The 22445-nt window shown below is 31.5% G+C and overlaps 1 protein-coding gene across 1 annotated transcript; it reads right to left on the bottom strand.

Moving 5' to 3' along the window:
• Positions 1 to 6608: 6608 nt before the first annotated feature.
• On the bottom strand, positions 6609 to 21038 carry LOC134706184 (protocadherin gamma-B5-like). Its single transcript, XM_063564892.1, has 10 exons — positions 21026 to 21038; positions 20396 to 20625; positions 18575 to 18763; positions 15276 to 15390; positions 14715 to 14842; positions 13829 to 13971; positions 12380 to 12559; positions 11745 to 11928; positions 8844 to 8869; positions 6609 to 8078 (listed from the first exon to the last, which is right to left on the bottom strand). Exons 1-10 carry the CDS (start codon positions 21036 to 21038, stop codon positions 7928 to 7930), a joined length of 1359 nt encoding a protein of 452 aa, XP_063420962.1. The 3' UTR covers positions 6609 to 7927.
• Positions 21039 to 22445: the final 1407 nt, after the last annotated feature.

The following is a 22445-nucleotide window of genomic DNA, read 5'->3' as shown; positions in this document are numbered from 1 at the left end:
CAATTGGTAAAGCTTACTTCAGGATCACGTAATTAATTAAACACTTGGACAATATATCTATATTATAGTCTCATTTCGTAGATTCAACGACTGAACTACAAACAATGATATAAACATTTGTCTTGATAATTTTTTTTATATGTGCATATTTACCTTAATCGGGAATTCTAATGCTATCTTTATGTAACAACATTTTTTATTGGCTAGAAGTTGCCGTCAAATCCACAGTTGACCAGGCGTAACTAAGGAGAGACCCACCATTTTGAATTGATGAATCAACAAATGTTCGATTACTTCTATATAATCGAAAATAAAACAACCCCTACCTCGAAATCGCCGTTTCAATGTAATTTTATCCGAATTTGAAGCGTACAGGTAACGTTAGAACCTCCAGTTTGTAAGTTTTCATTTGTATGACGTCACGTTTAGCCATGACGTCTTTGTGCCAAAATCTTTCATAAAGTTTCGCGGATTTTTTTTTTATTTGATAAATTTAGACATTTTTTCAAGTTTTATCGTATTTTTTCTTTTTGTAATGCATTAGAATCGGAATAACAGTACTGTAGTTGAAGAGTTGCCACCGTCAATTTTGATTTGACGGTCGCAAATCTCCGTTTTACTGTCTCCGCTACGCGTCGCCAGTAAAACTGCATTTGCGACCGTCAAATCTACAATTGACGGTGGCAACTCTTCAACTACAGTACTGTTATTCCTTAAATAGCATTGTTTTGGAAATATGAAATTAGATACTCGATATTTGTCCCTGGATTACCTTTCACCAAGAAGTATTTCTGTGTGATGTAAATAGAACTTTTTGAGTATAAAGAGGCACATTTCGTTTTATATATGTTTTGTACATGTACTTAAGTTGACCTTATAAGTTTTTATTGCTAGGTGACTAGTGCCTAATATGGTGTTTTAGTAACCAAATTGAAGCATGATTTCACTTGTGTATTAAGAATCAATTTCCGATTGGTGTCCTTCGTGAAGAATATCTTTTAGAAACACAAATCAGAAATGAAAGCTAACATTATTTTAACGTTGTTTTGAACAAATCAATAAACCACGCCTGTGTTTTTAAAAGTTTAGAAAAGTTATTTTGAACAAATTAATCAACCAAAATTCACAAAAAATGTTATAACAATTCTATTTACAAATATTGACATAGCTAAAGCAGTAGCCTCGGGAAAGTTCCTTCTGTTTACTTTAAAGAATCTCAACGATCTATCAAACATCTTTAAAATCTGCTGAACAAAAGAAGTAATCGAAACACAGAAAGAAGAGAAAATGAACGGAAATCTTAGTAAGTTCGATTTTACTTTTTTACTTTTTGTTATGATATTTATAACTTTCGGACCCATAGAGATAGAACAATAATAGCTATAAAACTGATATATATTTCCTCTAACAACGTTATTGAGGATTTTGCATATTCAGTGATTAAAATTTACAAGCTAGAGGTAAGAAAAAAAATGTTGTATAAATCATACAAACCATTCACACTTAAGGGCATACGATACAGTTTTGATTCTGTATTTACAAGTTCATGAAAATTTGCATATATGCTATTTTTTACCTGATTAAATCAAATATGTAATAAAAATATACCTCCATGTGCTACTTTTTGAGTAAAATGAGGTTGAAATTTTGTATATTTGCTCAAAATTCAGATTTGTGTCCGTAATTTCTTTTTCGAAAGAAAGACATAACTTTTTTGTTATAAAAGATAAACACAAATTGTTTTTTTGTTAATTAATCGGTAATTTCTGTATTTTATAATATCATTAAAAAATATGCAATTTTTTATTCAGAAATAACTCACATTCATCAAATGTTCATGAATTGAGGAAAAAACGTCATTTTTTACTGCATGTTTATCAAAATTATAAAAAAACCTCTATTTACAGTTTTATAAAATTTGGGTCACATAATCTCCCTGCAAAATGAAACAAAATGCCGTTTTGTAAAATAGGGGTCCATGAACTCGTTTTCAAATTAAATCAGTTTGAACGATAAAAATCAGTCGAAAAATGCATCTTTCCCCGATAAGTCACAGTTTGACGTCGCGAAAATAACATTTTACGTTAGCAACGTCATTACCTACCCTGTAACTATATCGTATGCCCTTAAGTAAGAAATTAACTAAAATTCTGATTTTGAGCACATCCTTCTGTGAATTAAGTATATCTTTCATCAATAATATTAATAGGCGTTTGAATAATAAGTATTTTGGATTATGATTTACTTTTTTGTAAATGCAATTCATCTTTAAATACTGAAATAAGTTTCATTCACTTTTAAAAAGAAATATAGAAGCATTAAAAAAAGCAATAAAGTGGTTGCATACAAATGTGTTACATGTACTTTCATTTATTTACTACAGAAATGTCATGTGGAGGTTCTTTAACGGGATTGCTTGGTTCTAACACTCCAAAACAATACTGTCAAGAACACAAGGGAGAAGAAGTCAAACGGTATTGTAAGCAATGCAGCCAATTTGTCTGTCTCGAGTGTATCCTTGAGGATCACAAAGGACATACAATACAGAAAATAAGTGAACTCGCAGCCCTCAAGAAGAATGCTATAGTAGATTTAGTAAACCATGTGAAAAATAACCACATTATAGAACTAAGAAGCCGGATACAGAGCAGCAAGGAATCCAAAAAAGTTACCAAACAATCGATAACTGAATGTTCAAAACGTGTTAGTAGACGAGCGGCAGCTCTACGGATGCAGGTTGAAATAATAAAAAATAAAAGTATACATGAATTGAAAGAATCTCAAAAATATGAAGTAGAAAGAAAACAAGAAATGGAAAAGTATCTATCGAAAGAATTACATGGCTTAAATTCATTGATCAGGTCGATAGAGAAATCAATTACAACTAATAATGATCAAGAAATGATACATCTTGGTATCTCTCTAGAAAATGCAATTCAAAATCTACAGCAAGCACCACCATCCTATATAGAAGCAATGGAGTTCTCCGAATCTGAACTATCACGGAATAGATTAGAGGAGTTATTCGGGCAATGTAAAAATAGAGATATATTTGTCGAAGTCCAAGCTGAAAACGAAAAGATTACACGTGTCAATGTTGAAAAAAGTATCACCACATTATCTACCTACAAGCTGCATGATACACCTGTAAATTGTATCGGTTTAAGGAAAGATGGTACACATTGGATTGGTCATGCAAGTACAAAACAGGTTGATCTCAGTCGAGAGGGAGAAATAAAGAAAACTGTACAAGTAGACTCGGTTGTTCTAGACATGGGTATTTCTAAAGAAAACGATATTATCGTTGTGTTAAAGAAACGGCATCGATTGTTACGAGTGAAATTAAACGGACAAAAGTTAGATTTCATTGACTGCAAACCTCTTTATCCAAACGGGATCCACGTGACTATTGATGGGTTCATATATGTATCGGTAATAGATAACGATTCCACTGAAATGGCAGATGATAATAATAGATATGTTATCAAGTATTCAAGTACTGGAACTGGACTACAACGATTTGCAAAGGAAAACAAGGGAAATAATTTCTTTACGTTACCAAGGAAGCTCGTGGTAACGCCTTCAAATGACGTCTGCGTTATTGATTCTACGTCATTATTTACTGGCAGAATTGTCACAATCACCAACGACGGCGACTTGAAGTATATTTACTGTGGAAGAGAGGATTTAGATTTGAGAAATTTTAATCCGACTGCAATCAAATGTGATAGCCACAACCGAGTCATTGTATCAGATTTCGATAATTGTTTATTGCACTTATTAAATTCAAACGGAGAGCTTATTTGCCTGCTGAATAATAGGGAACCGGAAGGCATATATGGACCATGTGCACTGGGAATCGACCGATACGATTGCATATGGGTTGGCGGATTTGATGGCGTTATCATGAAAATAGCAGCATTAGATAGACCAAAGACACCCGCAGTAATAAAAGAGAAAACTGAATTACCTGTAAAAGAAAATGATGGACAGATAGTAGACCATCGACAAAACATTACTGCAACTAAAACAGAAAAGGAAGAGGTTTCAAATACCAAAAAGGATACAAGCAAAATCAAAAATGGACCCACTACAACGGGGAACGATATAAAAAGAGAGAGTACAATAAGAGATATTGAACTGAAAGCGTTTAAACTAAGTCAGATGGACAATAAATCAACAAAGACAACAGAAGCTTCTGGTGACACCAAATCAAACCAAGAGGGAAAACAAAAAGATCCTATAAGAAACGGAAAATTTGCCTTTTTACGCCGACAGACCACATCATTAAGTTTAAAAGAGAGAACTCAGCGTGATGGAACACGAACAGATTTATCTAGTGTAAAGACAAACACTCCAACAAGTAGGTCTGAAAAACCCCTGTTAACAAGGAGAGAAACGAAACCTAAAATGTTCAAAAAGCTATCGGAAAAACCATTAAATGTTGTCTCAGAGATTGTTACACCACTCACTCCAAAGTCAGATAATAATGATGACAGATCAAAAGACAACACAGCACACAGACAATCAGACAGACAGACGGATATACAAAACAAAGACAAAGAAAAGAGAAAAGTCGAACAAGAAAATGTTGGAAATCCACCAACTGGTACAAAAGATGTAAAAATATCGACTAAGGAACAAGAAAAAGAAAAAGCAAAACTGGACGAGATGAAAGTGATCCCATCAAAAGAAGCAACGGCTAATGTCAAATTAGATAACAAGAAGACCGTAAACAATTTAGAAGAGCTGGGAAAAGAGAAAAATATGGTTGATGAAAAGGAGAGGCAATCTGGCAAGACACCAGCTGTATCTTCGAATAAGCCAACAGAGAAAGTAAAGCCAAAAGAAGATAACAAATCGTCAACTGTCAAACAACAGAATGATGTCGTAATAAGTCAACATAAAGACAACAGTAAACAAACAGGTAGTAATATCGACCATGCAATTCCATCGACATCCAAAAAAATAGATGCAGCTGGCATTTCTACCGATAAGTCTAAGACACAAACGGAATCTCCCAAATATAAAACACTAGACAACAAAAAAGATCAAACAAATCAAATTCTTCAGAAACCAGCAGTAATGAAAAGAAAAGACGATGGTGCTATAGTTGGAAACAAAAAAGATGAACAGAGAAAAGAAGAAAAAGAAGATGACAAATCCAATCAAGAAAAAAGTGGAATATCTTCAAACATTACTAGATCGCCGGGCAATAAGCAAACTGAAGAAACAATAAAGGGAAGTACCCATCAAACTCATACCAGTTCTATTAATCAGCAGAAAGATGCACAGAAGCAACACCAGAACCTCGATACGAAATCAAGCATGACAAAAAATTCAGGAAAACCGGATGAAGCAGAAGCAACTATCCACAAGGACAAACCGGAAGGAGCAGAGAACAAAATTAAAGATGAAACAAAGAGATATAAACCTAGCCAAAGTGTTGAGGACAGTTTAAAGGGAGGAAAGAAGTGATTAATAATTAATAGCCCTAGGTAATTAGTTTTCCCGTAAAACTAACGTTTATTGTTCTTGTATTTTATTTGTATATCATTTCACATTAATAAAGTCTTAAAACATTTGCTCAAAAAAGCAGCAATAACAAATTTTTTATATTGAATACAAGTTTCTACGATATATGAATAACACAGGTAAAAGGTATAAGTCAACAAGACACCAACTCAACAGCAAAAATAGCTCGATGTCATATAGGGTGCAACTTACAGAATTACTAAATGTACTATACATTAAATCAAACTCTTAATAGTCTATTAAAGTTGTAAACAAATTTAACAGAAACATCCAAAAATTTGAAAAAGCTTTCAACTCTCTGAATAACTAAAATAACACGAAGATATGGCTAATAAGTTCCTGATATCAGACAAGGACATAAACGATCAACCCTCTTTCTGTCAGATCTCAGTCAGTAAATTTAACACGTGGTCCCATCATTAAGTGCACAGGTGAATTAAATAAAAAAAATTATAAAACTCGTTTTTTCATTATCATAGCTTAAAAATGTTATTATAAGTATTGCATGCTTCTTTTTGTAACTTCATAGGGTTGTACAAGCGTTGCGTGCGCACATTTTTAGAATGAAGTGCTCCCGCGCTTCATACAAAATGTACTTCGGTCAACGCTTTTACACCCGAATTAAGTTACAAAAAGAAGCATTCAATTCTTAAATAAAATGCTCAATATGTGTACTTAGGTTAAGTTGTTGTCTTTTTGAAACATTCATCATTTTTTTTCTCAATTTATTCAAGGTTTTTACAATATCACAGGTTTTTTTTTAACAAATCACAAAATTATCAGTGCTTCAATATAGCCCAAAACTGGTGAATATGGTATATGAAAAACATCATTTATCAATCTAAAATGATGTTGAATGTAAATATTTCTCCTGTTGTTAGTAAACTAGCAATTTCAACAATGATACAGTAGCAAGATTTGTAATTTGCATGTAGGCGTAAAAACGTTTCTAGAACAATTAGATAATACAATCCTTTTTATTTTTATGGAAAAATGATATATTATGTATAATTACATTAATTTATGGTTAAGAATTAAATTGATAAATATAAGCAAAAAATATATACACATATTAGTAATATAAAGCATTTAAGTATATCTGTTTGAAACTATATGGAAATAAATCACTAAACAAGTATTCGTGTAGAGAGAGGTAAGAGAGAACGTAATATATATTTAGAGATATAACAAAAGCTAGAGATACCAAATCCAATAAAATGACACACCCCTCTTGTGAAATGTATGATTATCTAGAATAGTAATTCAGCCTCAATGGTTTACATATATAATTGTTACTTGAATAGAGAGTTGTCTCATTGGCACACATACCACATCTTCCTATATCTATTAACAATACATAGTAAAGGTTCTGAGCAAGATTCATTAAATTATGGCGAGGGTTTAGAAGGAAAAGCGGACCGTATAATATGCATATCCATATACGTACAATGATATCAGTCAATGTCATTCGAAAACAAGACCTTAAAATCATTAATATGAAAAAAGAAACACGAGATTCAAAACATAAAAAATTTAAATCATATAAGTACGATTTTGCATAAATAATCATGAAAAAAACATCAACAGTAAAGCTGTTCAGGATTTGTTGCTGGATTGTTTCTGATACAAACGTTGGACAGAATAATAAACAAAACACCAAAAGCACGTGCTCACAGTAGGAAGAAATATATTATCAATTTATTCTGCAAGCGTTACAAAGCAGGGACATCTTAAGGGGATATAACAAATTTAAAGGTTTTGTTTCAAGTTTTCTCAACTCCACAAAAAGTAATTATATAAACTATACACTGCAATGGTATTACATACAGATTTATATATTATATCATTGAATCTACATATTACATTTATCAGTTTGTTTCCTGTATTTATTTACGTGTTTTTGGAGTGGATGGATAACTTAACACATCCATAAATTCAACTAAAAAGAACATTGAATATTAAATTATTTAAAAAAAAATAAGTATGTTCTAGGATACCATATTTATTGTTCAATGTTTTTGTTCTCATTTTTTAAGTACATTTCATGTGGGAAACGGTAAAAAAAAGACCTAAAAATTAGGACAATGAATAATGAAATATGAATATGGTGGTAGATGATTATAATTAATGCAATACTTTAATTGAATAAACGTTAAACACATTTACCATATTAAAATACATTGACTGCAATGGACACTATATCACATACATAAATACCATTCATGGTAAGAACTGAAAACTGGAAACAATTTTATATAAACAATCAAGATCGACGTAAATACAATAGTCAAATAGAAAAGAAAAAATGAAATGAACAATTCTAAAAAAAACTCTGAAATGAATAATTTGTGTGATGAAGTAGGCATACCGGAAAATTAAACATATAACATTTTCAACAGTTTTCGGATGTTCTACTTGTAGACGGGATTGCAGGTTTGGTAACCTTTCCATCAAATTCGTAAACAGGATAGTCTGGTGTTGGTTCTTCAAAAGATAACGGCCTTGAAGAGTGTAAATGTTTATTATCGAGTGGTCTCCTAAATCTGAAAATAAACAACATTGTATCTCGGTTATAAATCTTAATCATATTAGAAATAAAAAGCTCATATAAACTCTTGGTTTTGAACCCACAGTTGATTCTCTGTTTGATTGAAAGTTATTGGATTTTGATTGTGTATGGATGAATTTAACATGCTAATAGGTGTCAGGAATCCCAAAATCATGCATGGGTAGCTCGTAATCAAGATAGTTTTCTCTACACAGATATAATGTAAATTCCCTATTCCCGAGAGACAAACAATAGCCTTTTATACAACAGGCAGTCTTTTTTTTAAAGATCGAAATGCATCTTACAGAGCCCAAAAAACTAAAAATATATTTAGATCAAAAACGCATGGTGACTTCAGCACATGTGAGATGTATTTTCGCTTTGATATATGAGAAATAGGAGGGTTTGTCACTGAAGAAAATGTAAATAACTGACCAATGTAACTATAAAAATAAACCGTTTGGTAGTAAGAACCGTTTTTAGATTGAGTTGTTCATTTATGCAGGATGTTTTAACACACGATCATATTCTTAATTGCCGAAAGTAATATAATCATGTCTTTATCAATCGTTTTTTTCCATTTTTGTGTTAGGCTTTTATGCAGATAACACCAGTAGGTTGAAAACACACCGGCATTCAAAATGAAGTATCATAAATTAAACCACACCACATTCTATAAAAGGAGAATTAAAGTTAAATACACTTCAATGCTGACGGAAAAGATAAAAGAAATGCAATATGCGTCATTATCGTTTCATACCTTGCTTCCCCTTCAAGCTCTGTCACCTATAAAGAAAAACAAATCACATATGTAAACTTGCACGAAAACAAAACTGAAAAATCTAAAAGTGAAAAATCAAATGATTTATTTCATCAGACAATTCGTAATAATTATCAATAGATTTGTCACTAAAACATTAAAGGTTCCTGCAAGAAGTTTCCGTAATAATATCTCTATAATATTCTGGATTATACATAAAAAACCTATTTGAAATGTTCAATAATAATGAAAATATAATATTAAAATGCTAAAACAAAAAATGTGTTCATGCACATAACAGTCGCTGTATAATTAATCTAGAAACAGTTATTATGCGCAGGGGAATAATATTATATTTTTACATATTTTTAAAAGCAGAAACCAAACTATTTTATTGCAATTTTTCATTACGATTAGAACTCAAAACGATTTGGATTCTCCTTGATTTTTTTATATTTGCATTTAATCCAGTCAAATTGTAATGGAATAGTATCCTGTAATAAGCATTTACTGTCAGCAGTCAATAATCTCATCATAGATACCAGGACTAAATTTTGTATAAACGCCAGACTCGCGTTTCATCTAGAAAAGATTCATCAGTGACGCTCGAATTCAAAAAAGCCAAAAAAGCCAAACAAAGTACGAAGCCAAAAAACAAGTACCGTACAGAAAAAGCTCGATAAAATAATGAATAGAAAAACCCTCAGCTCAGTTCTTGTAATCAATATCAACTGCACAGTTGTTAATGATAAACCTTTACAAATCTTAAAACAGGTTCACCTAACCCGATAAAATGGGGTACAATTTCAATGTAGGTTAGCAATTGATGAATAAAACAAGATTGGAAATTATCTTAAAAATTATGAATGAAAACAAGGAAGCTCTTTCCGGATTTTCCCTGACCAGTTAAACTAAATACCCCAAAAATTGATGGCTACTGATTTATAATTGTACGTTCATCTTAGGCTAAATTATCAAAAATGAGATCGTCATATCCATATAAAGTCAAATTTGCATGGGGAAGTTGCCATGACTTTTGTGGTTGAATAATTTCTGAAGTTATCAACGCACAATTTAAATCAGTCATAGAGCTACGATGAGCACAATTAACAATACTCGTGTGATTTGAATAAAGAGCTACAATTATTTTTATATTTAGAATATTCACACAACAAATGTTCAAAAAGCAAAGCAAGCAATGAATTCTTTTTTAATTTGTTTAGGATCATAATGACGGAATCCAATATCTTGTTCCGTTGTTAAATTTTTCAATATTGTGCGTATACGATTTTATAATCAACATGCTATCATTCATATAAAAATATAAATATTGTTTGAAAACTTACATGCAAAAAAAATATCCAATGCAATACTAAACTTCATTTTACAGTTATATACTGATAAATAAATTCTTTTCTATCCTCTATGACAATATGCGAAAATATAGCTAGCATAATTTTATAACTGAGGTTATATAAAGCTTTTTTTGAGGCAACATGGGCAGTGTAAAATGAAGTTTAATAATAATATTATTATCTAACTTACATTAACCCCTAAAAGCGATAACTCATATCGTAAGTACTTATCTAAAATGAAATAAGCAAGTAAAACGTTTTCCTTCATCGGAAATTCCTTTTTTTGGGTATCATATTACACCGACAAATAACCAAGCCAGACATACCTAACATAGTTTGTTGTCTGATAATGTGGACAAAATATAATATGCATAGGGATGTATCTACCAAATTAAAGTTTTCATATAACAGTGTATTTAGATGTAAAATAATGTAAAAAAAAAGTCGACAAAAGTGGAAAACACGTTGCAAATTTGATGCATTAAAAACACTTTTATGGACCTGTCTACAGCAGGAATACTCAGCCGTAGATTGAAGCCATAAAAGTATAAAAACCGAAACATTTAAGGAAATATGTTACCAAAAGGGATTCAATAGTTATCAAATGTACCAGGCGCGTTTCGTTTTCATAAGACTCGTTAGTGACGCTCAGATCAAAATAGTTATAAAGCCAAATACATATAAAGTTAAAGGGCATTAGGGAACAAAAATTCTAAAGAGTTGTGACAAATACAACTATGGTTATCTATCCGTAGATAAGAAAATCCTGCGTATTTCGAAAAAAAAATATAATTTTGAAGACAGGAAGTTTATAAAAATGGCAATACAATAGATATTAAGCAGTGGTCTAATCCAGTTGAGTTAAATTTGCATGAAAGAGTTGAAACCTTATTTATTTTTTCATTTTAAACGTTATCAACGGATAATTTAAGACGAGATTGGTGTAAACGACATCAGAAGCGAATCAATGAACACTAAGCTGACGATTCCTACAGGTATCGATAATCCACCATTAGAGGTATCGACATAGTGCTGTATATCATAAAACAGCACGTTATAAATGTGTATGTGTACGAAATGCTTTTCTTGAATTACCTTCATCAGAAATGCTCAAAGCCGAATATTAAACGTGAAGGATTAACGAGAACGTGATATAGAAGATGGAATAATTTACAAAGAAATGATTCGTAAAAGTATTCCATGCGCATTAAAACAGAATTTGAAAATTGGAAAACGATTATTTAACAAGAAGCATAAACATATTTTGAAGGATTACTGTTTAGGAAAACAAAACTTATTCAATGATAACAGTATACGTGACAATAAAGATATTAATACTTTAGCAATAAATTCTCATAGTTGCTGAAAGCATCCTCAACGTGTTAGGCTGTATTTATGAAATAATGCAAATCACGCTTTTAGCAAGCTTTACTCCTATAAGATAAATAGTTCGTAAAAAACGGGAAAAGGTTTAATACCTCCTAAATGATGTTCATTTCGACAAACTTCACAAAAAAACATCGAAAAACAATATTGGATTACTTACTCTTTGATACTGGTCTTTGTCGTCTGAGAAATCACAGTTTCTACCTGGGGGGTCAAAAGACTCATTTGAATGCGAATATTCTACAGTTTCCCGTTTCTTCAGATGATCATAAGGAATAGGGTTGTCAAAATATTTCATTTTCCCAACAGGAGGAGTAGTTTCAGACACTGGAGATGTCCGCCACCTGTAAACACATACTTCAAATAAGTGACGAAATAAAATCAATTTGTTTGCTTTCTTCAAATACATTGCTGTTAAAATTATATCTATTTACTGACTAAGGAACACTTTTGATCATATAAACATCGCAATCGCTATATGTTGTCAGTGATTGTAAACCGTCTTACACCCTTACATTCATAGATTAATTGAACGACAGAACAAGGCAAAAATCTCATTTGGATAGAAGGTACAACAGTTATTATAATAAGTTTGACCATAGTTCTTTACATTACAGTAAGTGACATGAGCAACATTTATTTAGATAGAAACTATCTATTTTATTTCGTATTGCACTAAACCCCCAACTGTTGTCATTTTAGATGCAATTGAACATCTTGTCTACTTTTTGGTCATTTTCACATTAATTTTTATCAAGTCATATAGTTCAAGGATGTTAAATGAATGATACATACTTGTAAAGAAATACAAAAGACAGTAATATTGCCAAACACAGTGCTGCTACGAGTCCATACAAAGCATAAGACCATTTGTCCCGTTCACTCTCTATATTAAGTAATTCCTTAGAATGTGCTGCTCCTTGTATACAAGTCCCTGGGTTTTGGCCAAAAATCCGTAGTTTGACATTGACATAACTGAAGAAGTTATAAGCTTACAAATGATTATACATTACAAATAATTGCCATGCAGTATTTGTATATTTAATTGTCTTTGGATATTTGCAGTAGAGCTTATACTATATGAATATACAAACATACAAATCTTGAATTTGTTTTTTCTAGAATGCAAACTGTTTGAAATAAATCCAGTCATCTCCCTTTTGAGGTGTAATAACACCATTATTATTGTTTATTTTGATTGTTAAATATATAAAAAAAATTGTGCAAAATTAATCTTTGTTTCAAATAAAATTACTTGGCATGTGTGAGGTTTTATCATGTCCAGTACTATTGACATAATTTCACATAAATAAAGTCAATAGTAGTATACCGCTGTATAAAAGACATACATCGATTGAAGAAAACAAATCCGGGTTTAAAACTAAATCCGAGGGAAACACATCAACTATAAGCGGAAAACAACGAAACAAGAATAATACATAAATAGGAACAACTGCTATAATCTTGACTTGGTTCACGATATTTTAAGAACATAAATAAGAACAACTGCTATAATCTTGACTTGGTTCACGATATTTTAAGAACATAAATAGGAACAACTGCTATAATCTTGACTTGGTTCACGATATTTTAAGAACATAAATAGGAACAACTGCTATAATCTTCACTTGATTCACGATATTTTAAGAACATAAATAGGAACAACTGCTATAATCTTGACTTGGTTCACGATATTTTAAGAACACAATGGTGATTTGAACTGTTTTTGTGGCTAGCCAAACCTCTTCGCATTGTATACCATTTCATTGCAAATAATAAAAAAAATCATCGCTAGAAGATAACCAATCGAATGTTCACCTCTGTTTTTTTTACTATGTACATTCTTTAGTAACCATGTAACCTCAAGTTTTAAAATATTTGATAGAAACTGCAAATAAAATAAAGGTGCTTTAAAAAACCCAAGATAAATGTTAATTACACGGAAACGTTCTATTGCAAACAAATGCATGACTAATTTAAATTCAAGAGAATATTTTTTTCGACCTAATTTTGGACCAGATGTGACGTACTTTGCTTTGATGGTATTACACCTTTTACGATGCAAGATTTGATATTCTTACACCTTTGTTTTTACGATGCAAAATTTTGTGATATTACAATGCAAAACAACTGTTTTTCCGAATTACTATAAATCAAATGAACTTAATTGGTTCAATAATTTAAGTGAGAGTGCAGTTGTAAATATGATATAGAGCTAAGTTAACAACTGCAATTAGTATTTACCTGCTCTTTGGAATAATTCCGCTATCTTCAGCTTTTACGGTCAAGTTAACTATTACTGTAGGATCCTTCCCTATAGAGGAGTCTAGTTGATATTTTAAAACCACATAACTCTCGTCATTTATCATGTTTATTGCAAAGAATTCCTAAAATATTTGTAAATAATGAAATGAATAGCAATCTTTTAGTGCACTTGAATACTATAAATTTGTTTTCGATTTTGTGTTTTGTGAAAAAATGAATTGAACAGACAGTACAAATGAATTAACTAAGAGACATGTAAAAATTATATATATTTTGTCATGATTCGATATAATACATAGGCGTGATTTAGTTTTGATATTCCTTGATAAAATCTGTATTTTTCATCAGAATATTTGATAAAATACAGTAACCGATAACCTATAAATACAAAGTAGATTTTTTTCTTTGATGATGAACAAAAACTAAACATTGCAACTTCAATTTCCTGCAATCTGTTGAGTGCAAATTGTAATTTGTTATCGTGTGCTGTTTTTTTTCAATTTATCGTTTTTTTTATGATTTGCTGCAGGTGGTGATGTTTGGTCGATTCAACCACTTAAGACACCTCTGAGTCATGATAGTATTGTAGTAATAACGAACGAATTATTAAAAAAAATTCGTAGTTCACAGACAAATTTGTGATTTAGTAGATGCATGGAATGCTATCATATAGAAACATGTTGAAAGAGTTTTCGCATTCGCATCATAATAAATGTAGTAAAATGTATGTGTATGGAAAAAGAAGATCGAGTAGATTAACTAAACGTAGGAACGATAGAAGTGGCCAACTTATACATCTCTTATAATCGTGTGTTTAGTTGGACACCAAATCTTTTATTAACTTAATGCAAAATATGTTAATTACTCTTGAATTTCCATCAATAATAGATAGTGTTACTTCCCCCTCTTTTCCGTCATCAGCATCTTCTGCAATTACTTTTACGATCTTATGTTCAGCTGCTGTATTCCAATCAACATTTTGTTCATACCAATCTTATCAGTGTTAAAAAAAATCAGTTATACATTATACAGATATTTAATATTCATCATTTTGCTTAAGTCTTTTATATATGCTTCTTGAATAGTAATAATTTAAAAGTATATCAATCATTGAATATTTAGAATATGTAAACCGAACATCAAATTGTCTCACAATAATAGTATTTTGATTTGACTGATATTCAAGATGACATTGTATTCGAGACCAGATAAGTCAATGTTTTATCTACTTTAAAAAGTAAGTTCAATTTCGAAGGAGTCTTGAACCGAATACGGTAAACAAACTGGAAAGATTGACAAGTGTTTCGAATTAACACAAACTTGAATACGATGAGAGAGATTTATCTAAATATTACAAAGACGATAGTCTAGCCTCCGAGTTCTGTAACATTGACATCGTATATCGTGAACACACAATTTTATCTACCTTGTTGAAATACAGGTGTATGATTGTTTTTGTCATCAAACTGAATTGTTATTATGATTTCAGCATGACTTGGTAACTTCTTCAGATCTTTTCCATCCTGAGCAAACACATTTCCCTACAGGAAAATATAAAAAAAGAGCTCTATATTGTAATTTTGAAAAACATAATAATTCAAGGAAAGGAGACGGATACCAAAAGGACATCCAAACTCACAAGTCAATAATTAACTGACAACGTCATGGCTAAAAAACTACAAAAAAACAGTAAACAAATCACAACAAAGAAAACCAAAGACTGATCCACACAAACTTTATAAAAACTGAGGATGCTCAACGTGTGACACTCGTCGTATTGCTTATGATAGTACAACCCCTCTTTTATCAACTCAATGCAAATATGTTGAGCATAATGATTACTCTCGAATCTCAAGCAATAATAAATAGTGTTAATTCTCTGTCTTTTTTTTCATCATCATATAATGCAATTACATTTACGATCTCAAAAACAACTGGTGAATTCCCATCAACCAAATTACATTTAGCATCTGTCTTGTTGATCATGATAGTAAAAACTCTGTGATAATTCTAATTCGTTAAAAAAAAACGGGAAAAGGGTTGTAGTTAAGACAGTTAGAACATATCAGTTGTCATCTATGAAACGGATATTCCAAACCGGTCAACTAACTCGTGATTACGTCCGTAAAATGGAACGAATGGGCGATTTAAACTTCACTATTTGGATTTCTTGGATAAAGGATGTTCACCTCTGAGAAGCCAAACATTTCTAGGATAAAACCATTTTTTCTTAACCTGATGGTGATGATTCTGACGGTAAGATCAATTATTAATGATTTTCCAATTTTGACCATATTAAGGATATTAACATGAACAAATCACAGTTTAACAATTCAAAAGATTTCATACTTTCACTTAAGATTAATGGACCAATCTGAAAAAATCTGTGAGTTGAATTTTTCTCTGTTTTATTTAGAACACAAAGCATATTTTTTCAACTTCTTTGTCTCTTATGAATGACAAATACATATCTAAGAAAAAAAATTGATACGGAATGTACATATGAGTTGGTAGCATCATTTGTTTGCACTCGTCATCCCTTGTCTCAGCCTTTTGACTGATGAAACCTACTGGATTGATTATTATATTTGAATATGTTATAAATAAACAAATATTTATTGTAAGTTATTATTTTTCACCGAGTTAAATTTCAGTTTAATATTTTAAAACTCATTGGAATTTTCCACTTGTACCACATGCTTTAGAAATAGAAATCCCAAGCGAGATTTCAACGAGACTGACACCTCAGAAACATATACATGTACCCTTAATAGCTTCATTCTGAGCAGCCACCGTATATCTAAAAAATCAGCACCTCTTCATTTGTAATTTGTTTATGTACATGTTTGTTTTGACAATAATTTTAGATATTGTATACATGCATGAAGTCCACGAATATCATATCTTTTAATGAATTGAAACCGGGGTAATTAGCTAAAGGCACTACTTCAAATGTGTAACGTAATGCTATGTTTATCAGGAATATTACAGTTATTATCCATTGGTTTGATGAGTTTGAGCTTTTGATTTTGCCATGTTATTAGGGACTTTCTGTTTTGAGTTATCCTCGGCGTTCAGTATTTTTGTGATTTTACTTTTTATTGCATTCGATTTCACTTGTTTAGTTCGAACAAAGCAATTAAACAATCGAAACAAAATAAGAATTTAATTCCAAATAAAGAAATCGCCGTTCTGTTTATTTATGGAGGCTCGCGGGTATAAATCGTATCCTTTTTTATATCGGATTTCGCTTTTTTTTATTCCATAAAAAAACTTTATCCTATACTGAAAGGAAAAATAAAATAAAAATATGGGGTCACCGTTCATTTAAACTCACAATCTGCCTTCGAAAGAAGCATGTCTTTATATAAAGTTACTTTTTTCTGTTGAACTAATAGGAGAAAAAAGTAATATCGAAATAAAAAAAACAACTCAATTTCAGAAATCACTTAAATTTTACATTTTGTGTTTCCAAAGGCAGAGAATTTGGAGCGTTTTCAATGATATAAACATTTTTAAAGTCATTTCGGACCAAAACGAATTGATTTATTGTTTGATTTTTGTACCATATTGTAAAGTAACAACTATATACGTTCGGAAGACGTGTTTTTCAAGACTGTAGGCATCCCAATGGGAACAAACTGTGCCCCTCTACTTGCTGACTTGTTTCTTTATTAATATGAGGCCGACTTCATGCAGGAACTTCTTAGGAAGAAAGATAAGAAGTTAGCAATATCCTTTAACTCTAACTTCCGCTATATAGATGATGTCCTTTCACTAAACAATTCAAAATTTGGTGACTATGTGGAACGCATCTATCCCATCGAATTGGAGATAAAGGATACTACAGATACAGTTCAGTCGGCTTCATATCTTGACTTACATCTAGAAATTGACAATGAGGGTCGGTTGAAAACGAAACTTTACGACAAAAGAGATGATTTCAGCTTTCCAATTGTGAACGTTCACTTTCTAAGTAGCAACATTCCAGCAGCACCAGCATACGGGGTATATATCTCCCAATTGATACGATATTCCCGTGCTTGCATTTCCTATCATGATTTTCTTGATAGAGGGTTACTGCTCACAAGGAAGATATTAAACCAAGAGTTCCAAATGGTGAAGTTGAAATCATCCCTTCGTAAATTTTACGGACGCCACTACGAGTTGGTTATAGGGAATAACCGTTTCACAAATGATATCGGATATGTTCCGTACGTCGTAGCTTCAATCGCCTTCCCTTTCGTGAATTTGACCTACCGAATTAGACTATTTACCGGATTTATAATCACATAAGCAACACGACGGGTGCCGCATGTGGAGCAGGATCTGCTTACCCTTCCGGAGCACCTGAGATCACCCCTAGTTTTTGGTGGGGTTCGTGTTGTTTATTCTTTAGTTTTGTATGTTGCGTCATGTGTACTATTGTTTTTCTGTTTGTCTTTTTTCATTTTTAGTCATGGCGTTGTCATTTTATTTTAGATTTATGAGTTGGACTGTCCCTGTGGTATCTTTCGTCCCTTTTTTATATTGTAATGAATAAAATTTGTAATGAAAAAACAAATACGTTTCGATATTTGCTGATTTTTTTGTACCCTCGAGCAGCGGTGAGATAATTTTAAAACCCTAATCTATCTGTAAAAAGTTGAGAAATACTTTAACATCAAAAGATAAGTTTAAAGAATTTCTAGAGAGGATAAATTTATAAATCTGTATTTTACTCACCTTTATTTGAACATTTTGTGTATTGCTAAGTGACATGTTACCAGACTTGACTATTTCTCCTGTTAATTTGTCTATTGTAACAACCGCGCCAACACTGCTTTCCGTTATATTGATAGAATATAATGTTTCAGGCTTCTCGTCAAGATCAACTGCTTTCACCTCTCCTATAGGGGTTTCATTAGGTGCATACTAAAAGCAAACACCGGAACTATCAGGTCGCAATGTTCTTATATTCATACATGCGTATTTAATCATATATAATTCCGAAATATGAAAAATCAAAATAATCATGCATTTGCATACATTAACTAAAGATATACAATAGATTTATGATAATAGCTTGTTATAAATATTATGTGATCCATGTTGCTTATGACGTCTTAATTTCTATTTTTTGCTGCATACCAAAAAACAAAAAATTCTCGCAAAAGTATTGTCATGCTTTACAAATGTAACGAAAAGGTTTTTTAATAATGGACTCAAATGTTATGCTTTGTTTTGTTTAGATTGAGATGTGCTTATTGCACAGATCTTCAATAAAATTAGATGTCACTTTTAAATTGACATCGTGTAAAAAATCAACTACAAAATTTGAGACGGTAAAGTCGTATTGGAATAAACAATTTAGAAATGAAATGTTCTTCCTTGATTTTTTTACGGAGAGTTTTTAGTTAAAGAAAAAAATCAATGATTTTGTTAATGCCTTTTCTTTGATCTTGTTAAAAGAAATGCATGGACAAATGCTGATTCAAATGGGTTTTCTGTACTCACAAATAAATGTGTCTAATGCATGCTAATCGTTTGTTTGAAAAACTGTCCAACGAAACACTTTTCATTGAAAGCCCCCAGTCCCTTTAAAGGAGTAAGTTCGGTAAGGGTCATATTTGGCCCCAATTTTAAAGTTCATAATAACAAGACAATAAATGTTTTAAGTTGCCCTAAAGACATGTTAGAAAGTTCAACAGAACTGTTTTTGTCAAAGTTTATTTCTAACACGTTGATTTTTACATCCAAAAAAGGTGAAGATAAGGGATTTTGATGAAATTTGACAAAATCAGCTAGATTTCAACCAAATAAAGGACCAGGAAACATAGAGCGCAGGCGTCGACAAGCTTAAGATTCAAATAGGACACGTGAAATGTCTTCACAAACATTATTTCAAAAGATCTTTGTTGTCGACGTATGCGCTCTATGTTTCCTGTCCAATAATCTATGGAAATTCACCCATTTTTATTGATTTTTTCGTGAAAAATCAATATGAGTTCAACTTGTGACGTCATAATGAAACGCAGAAACGTAAAGTTTTCAACAAAATGGTTTATATCCTAGCTAGTCAATGTATTAGCTATAATTTATCGTGATATTGGTCGATAAATCCGAATTTGAAATTTACGCTAAAAAAAGGGGGCCATTTTAGGACCTTTTCGAACATACTCCTTTCTTTTCTGTACTATTAGTTAATCAACATCAATTCGTTTAACATTCAAAAACGTTTCAATCATTAAACATTGAATGCTGACAACAATGAGACATATGTGGAATCATATGATGTAATGTATGGCAATTTTTATAAATTTACTGATTAAAAAGTATAAAATATTCGAAATACCAAGGATGATCCTATCCCAGGCATAGATAACCTAAGTTGTATATGGCACAACCTTTTAGAATTTTAGGCAACCAATGCTCTTCAACTTTTTTTGTTTTGCTTTTTAATGTTTTTGATCCGAGCGTCACTGATTAGTCTTATGTACACGAAACACGCTTCTGACATATTAAATTATAAGCCTGGTACCTTTGATATCTACTTAGTTAGTATACCTGAAATATGCTAAATGCATAATTTATCTGGTTAAAGACTGGAACCTGATCATTGATATCTGTTATCTTGATTTTGAACTCCATTGTTGAGGAATTTTTAGGATGTTCTCCTTTATCAGTTGCTATTACGCCGACGATAACTTGTCCAAAATCTTCACCTTCTCGATCAAGTGTATGGTTACTATATCTGAACTTTATTACACCTTTATCTTTATCGATAATTATGTCATCTAAAATAAAAACAAAAAGTAATTGTCAAATGTAAGAAAATTCCCTAATCAGCAACTGTCTATGTATATCACAGGTATTGTATGATTGACAACGGGTAACTTTTCATTAAGCGGAAAAGATAAACATGTCAACCATAACAGGTCTTCAAAATTAACCCAACCTCTATGGGTATAGAAATGAAACATGTATGACAAGTATAAATAAAAGAGAAACAAAACTGTTTCATTCAAAATTAAACAACATTTTAAAAAGGAAACAAGTATGGTAGACGACACCAATTTACCTTCACTTGATATCTATCTCCTGGTTTTGGTCTAGGAACATATAGAATGAGACGGGGTTAAATATAAGTTTGAACGCTTAATCCCCTCATTAATTGGGAAGGTGGTGATGCAATACAGCATGAATGCATGCCAATTGTTAATATTTCTTGGAAATTGCTTGACTTAATCTAAGATTATCCTAGACTACTGAAAACTATTTCAAATGTCAATTGAAATAATAGATAAACTATTTTCTTACGAAATAAAATGTCGTATACCTCAAACGGATTTAGTGTATTTACATCTTTAGCAGTTTGAGAATGTAAAAAGACAAGTATCAATTGGTCGAACGACCTAGATACATTTTTTGCATTTGTTTTATTTATTGTTGCTTACATTATTTACAGCGGCCGCATTTTCAGAATAAAATTATCATTACTAACGTTATCGAGGTTGTGAACACTGATGAGTTCAAAGCAATACGACACAATTAGAGAGCTTATCGTTTTCAGGAAAACAACTCATTTGGCATTTACAAATATATTTACACTCTTTTTTATGAAATTACATTGAGAGCAGTACCATCAATAATAGTTCCCGATCATTAATTTTTAATATTCTTTTCTTCAACACGTCATACAATTATATCAAACGTACCTCTTTTGGTGTCTAGTAGATAAGTGCAATCGCAGATGTTGATCTCACCACTATCTCTCCTGTCATGCGCTACGACCTCACCCAATATTCCGCCATCTTTTTTGGTATGTTCCTGAATATCTACAGTCAGTGATTGATCAACGAAAAAGGGTCGTGGGTTATCATCCTTAATTTTGATCGTTACCTATTCAGGAAAACAAAAATATCATGAAAAAAATTTGTGATTGACATTAAAATAAATTCAATTTACAGTTTTAATTATAGACAAATTCATTGAGTTTGTAGGTAAAATGTTTGGTTAGTTTGCTTGCTAGGATAACCGTGAAGTCATTATTAAGTTAGGTATACTACCCTTCTTAAATAGTAGATTAGTCCGACATATAACCAATATATCTGTCTGTAGACTACTCTGTAGATCTTTAAAATGGCACCCATAAAACGTTCCATTATATTCAGTCCTCAGCAACACACAACAGACAACAACTAATGACCAATTACTCAACGTCTTTCTGTAATTGCCATCGTTTGACTAACCCATGATTTTGAATACTCCTTTTGAATCGCATTTACACTTTTTTCTTTATTGTTCTGCAAATAAATGTCATTGAATATACTTAAACAACTTATAAAAAGTAAAAGTAGACATACCTGAGCTCTAGTTGACCTTTGAGGTAAACCTTTATCAGAAACACCAACACTGAACATAATCTCGTCTTTCTGCACACTCTGAAGAACCGTATTTACTGTAATTTGACCTGTGTTAGCGTCAATGGCAAACCTTGAACTATGTGCAGATGATTCTGTAAATTAAACATGAGATTACAACAAGGACAGACCTTTCATGTATTTTGTATTTTATATATATATATATATAAATATGTAACTGCCTTAAAAAAAAA

Source organism: Mytilus trossulus, chromosome 2 (genome assembly GCF_036588685.1).
Source record: "Mytilus trossulus isolate FHL-02 chromosome 2, PNRI_Mtr1.1.1.hap1, whole genome shotgun sequence".
NCBI lineage: Eukaryota > Metazoa > Mollusca > Bivalvia > Mytilida > Mytilidae > Mytilus > Mytilus trossulus.
The sequence above is the reverse complement of the archived record's forward strand: the minus strand, read 5'-3'. Positions and strand labels throughout refer to the sequence as shown.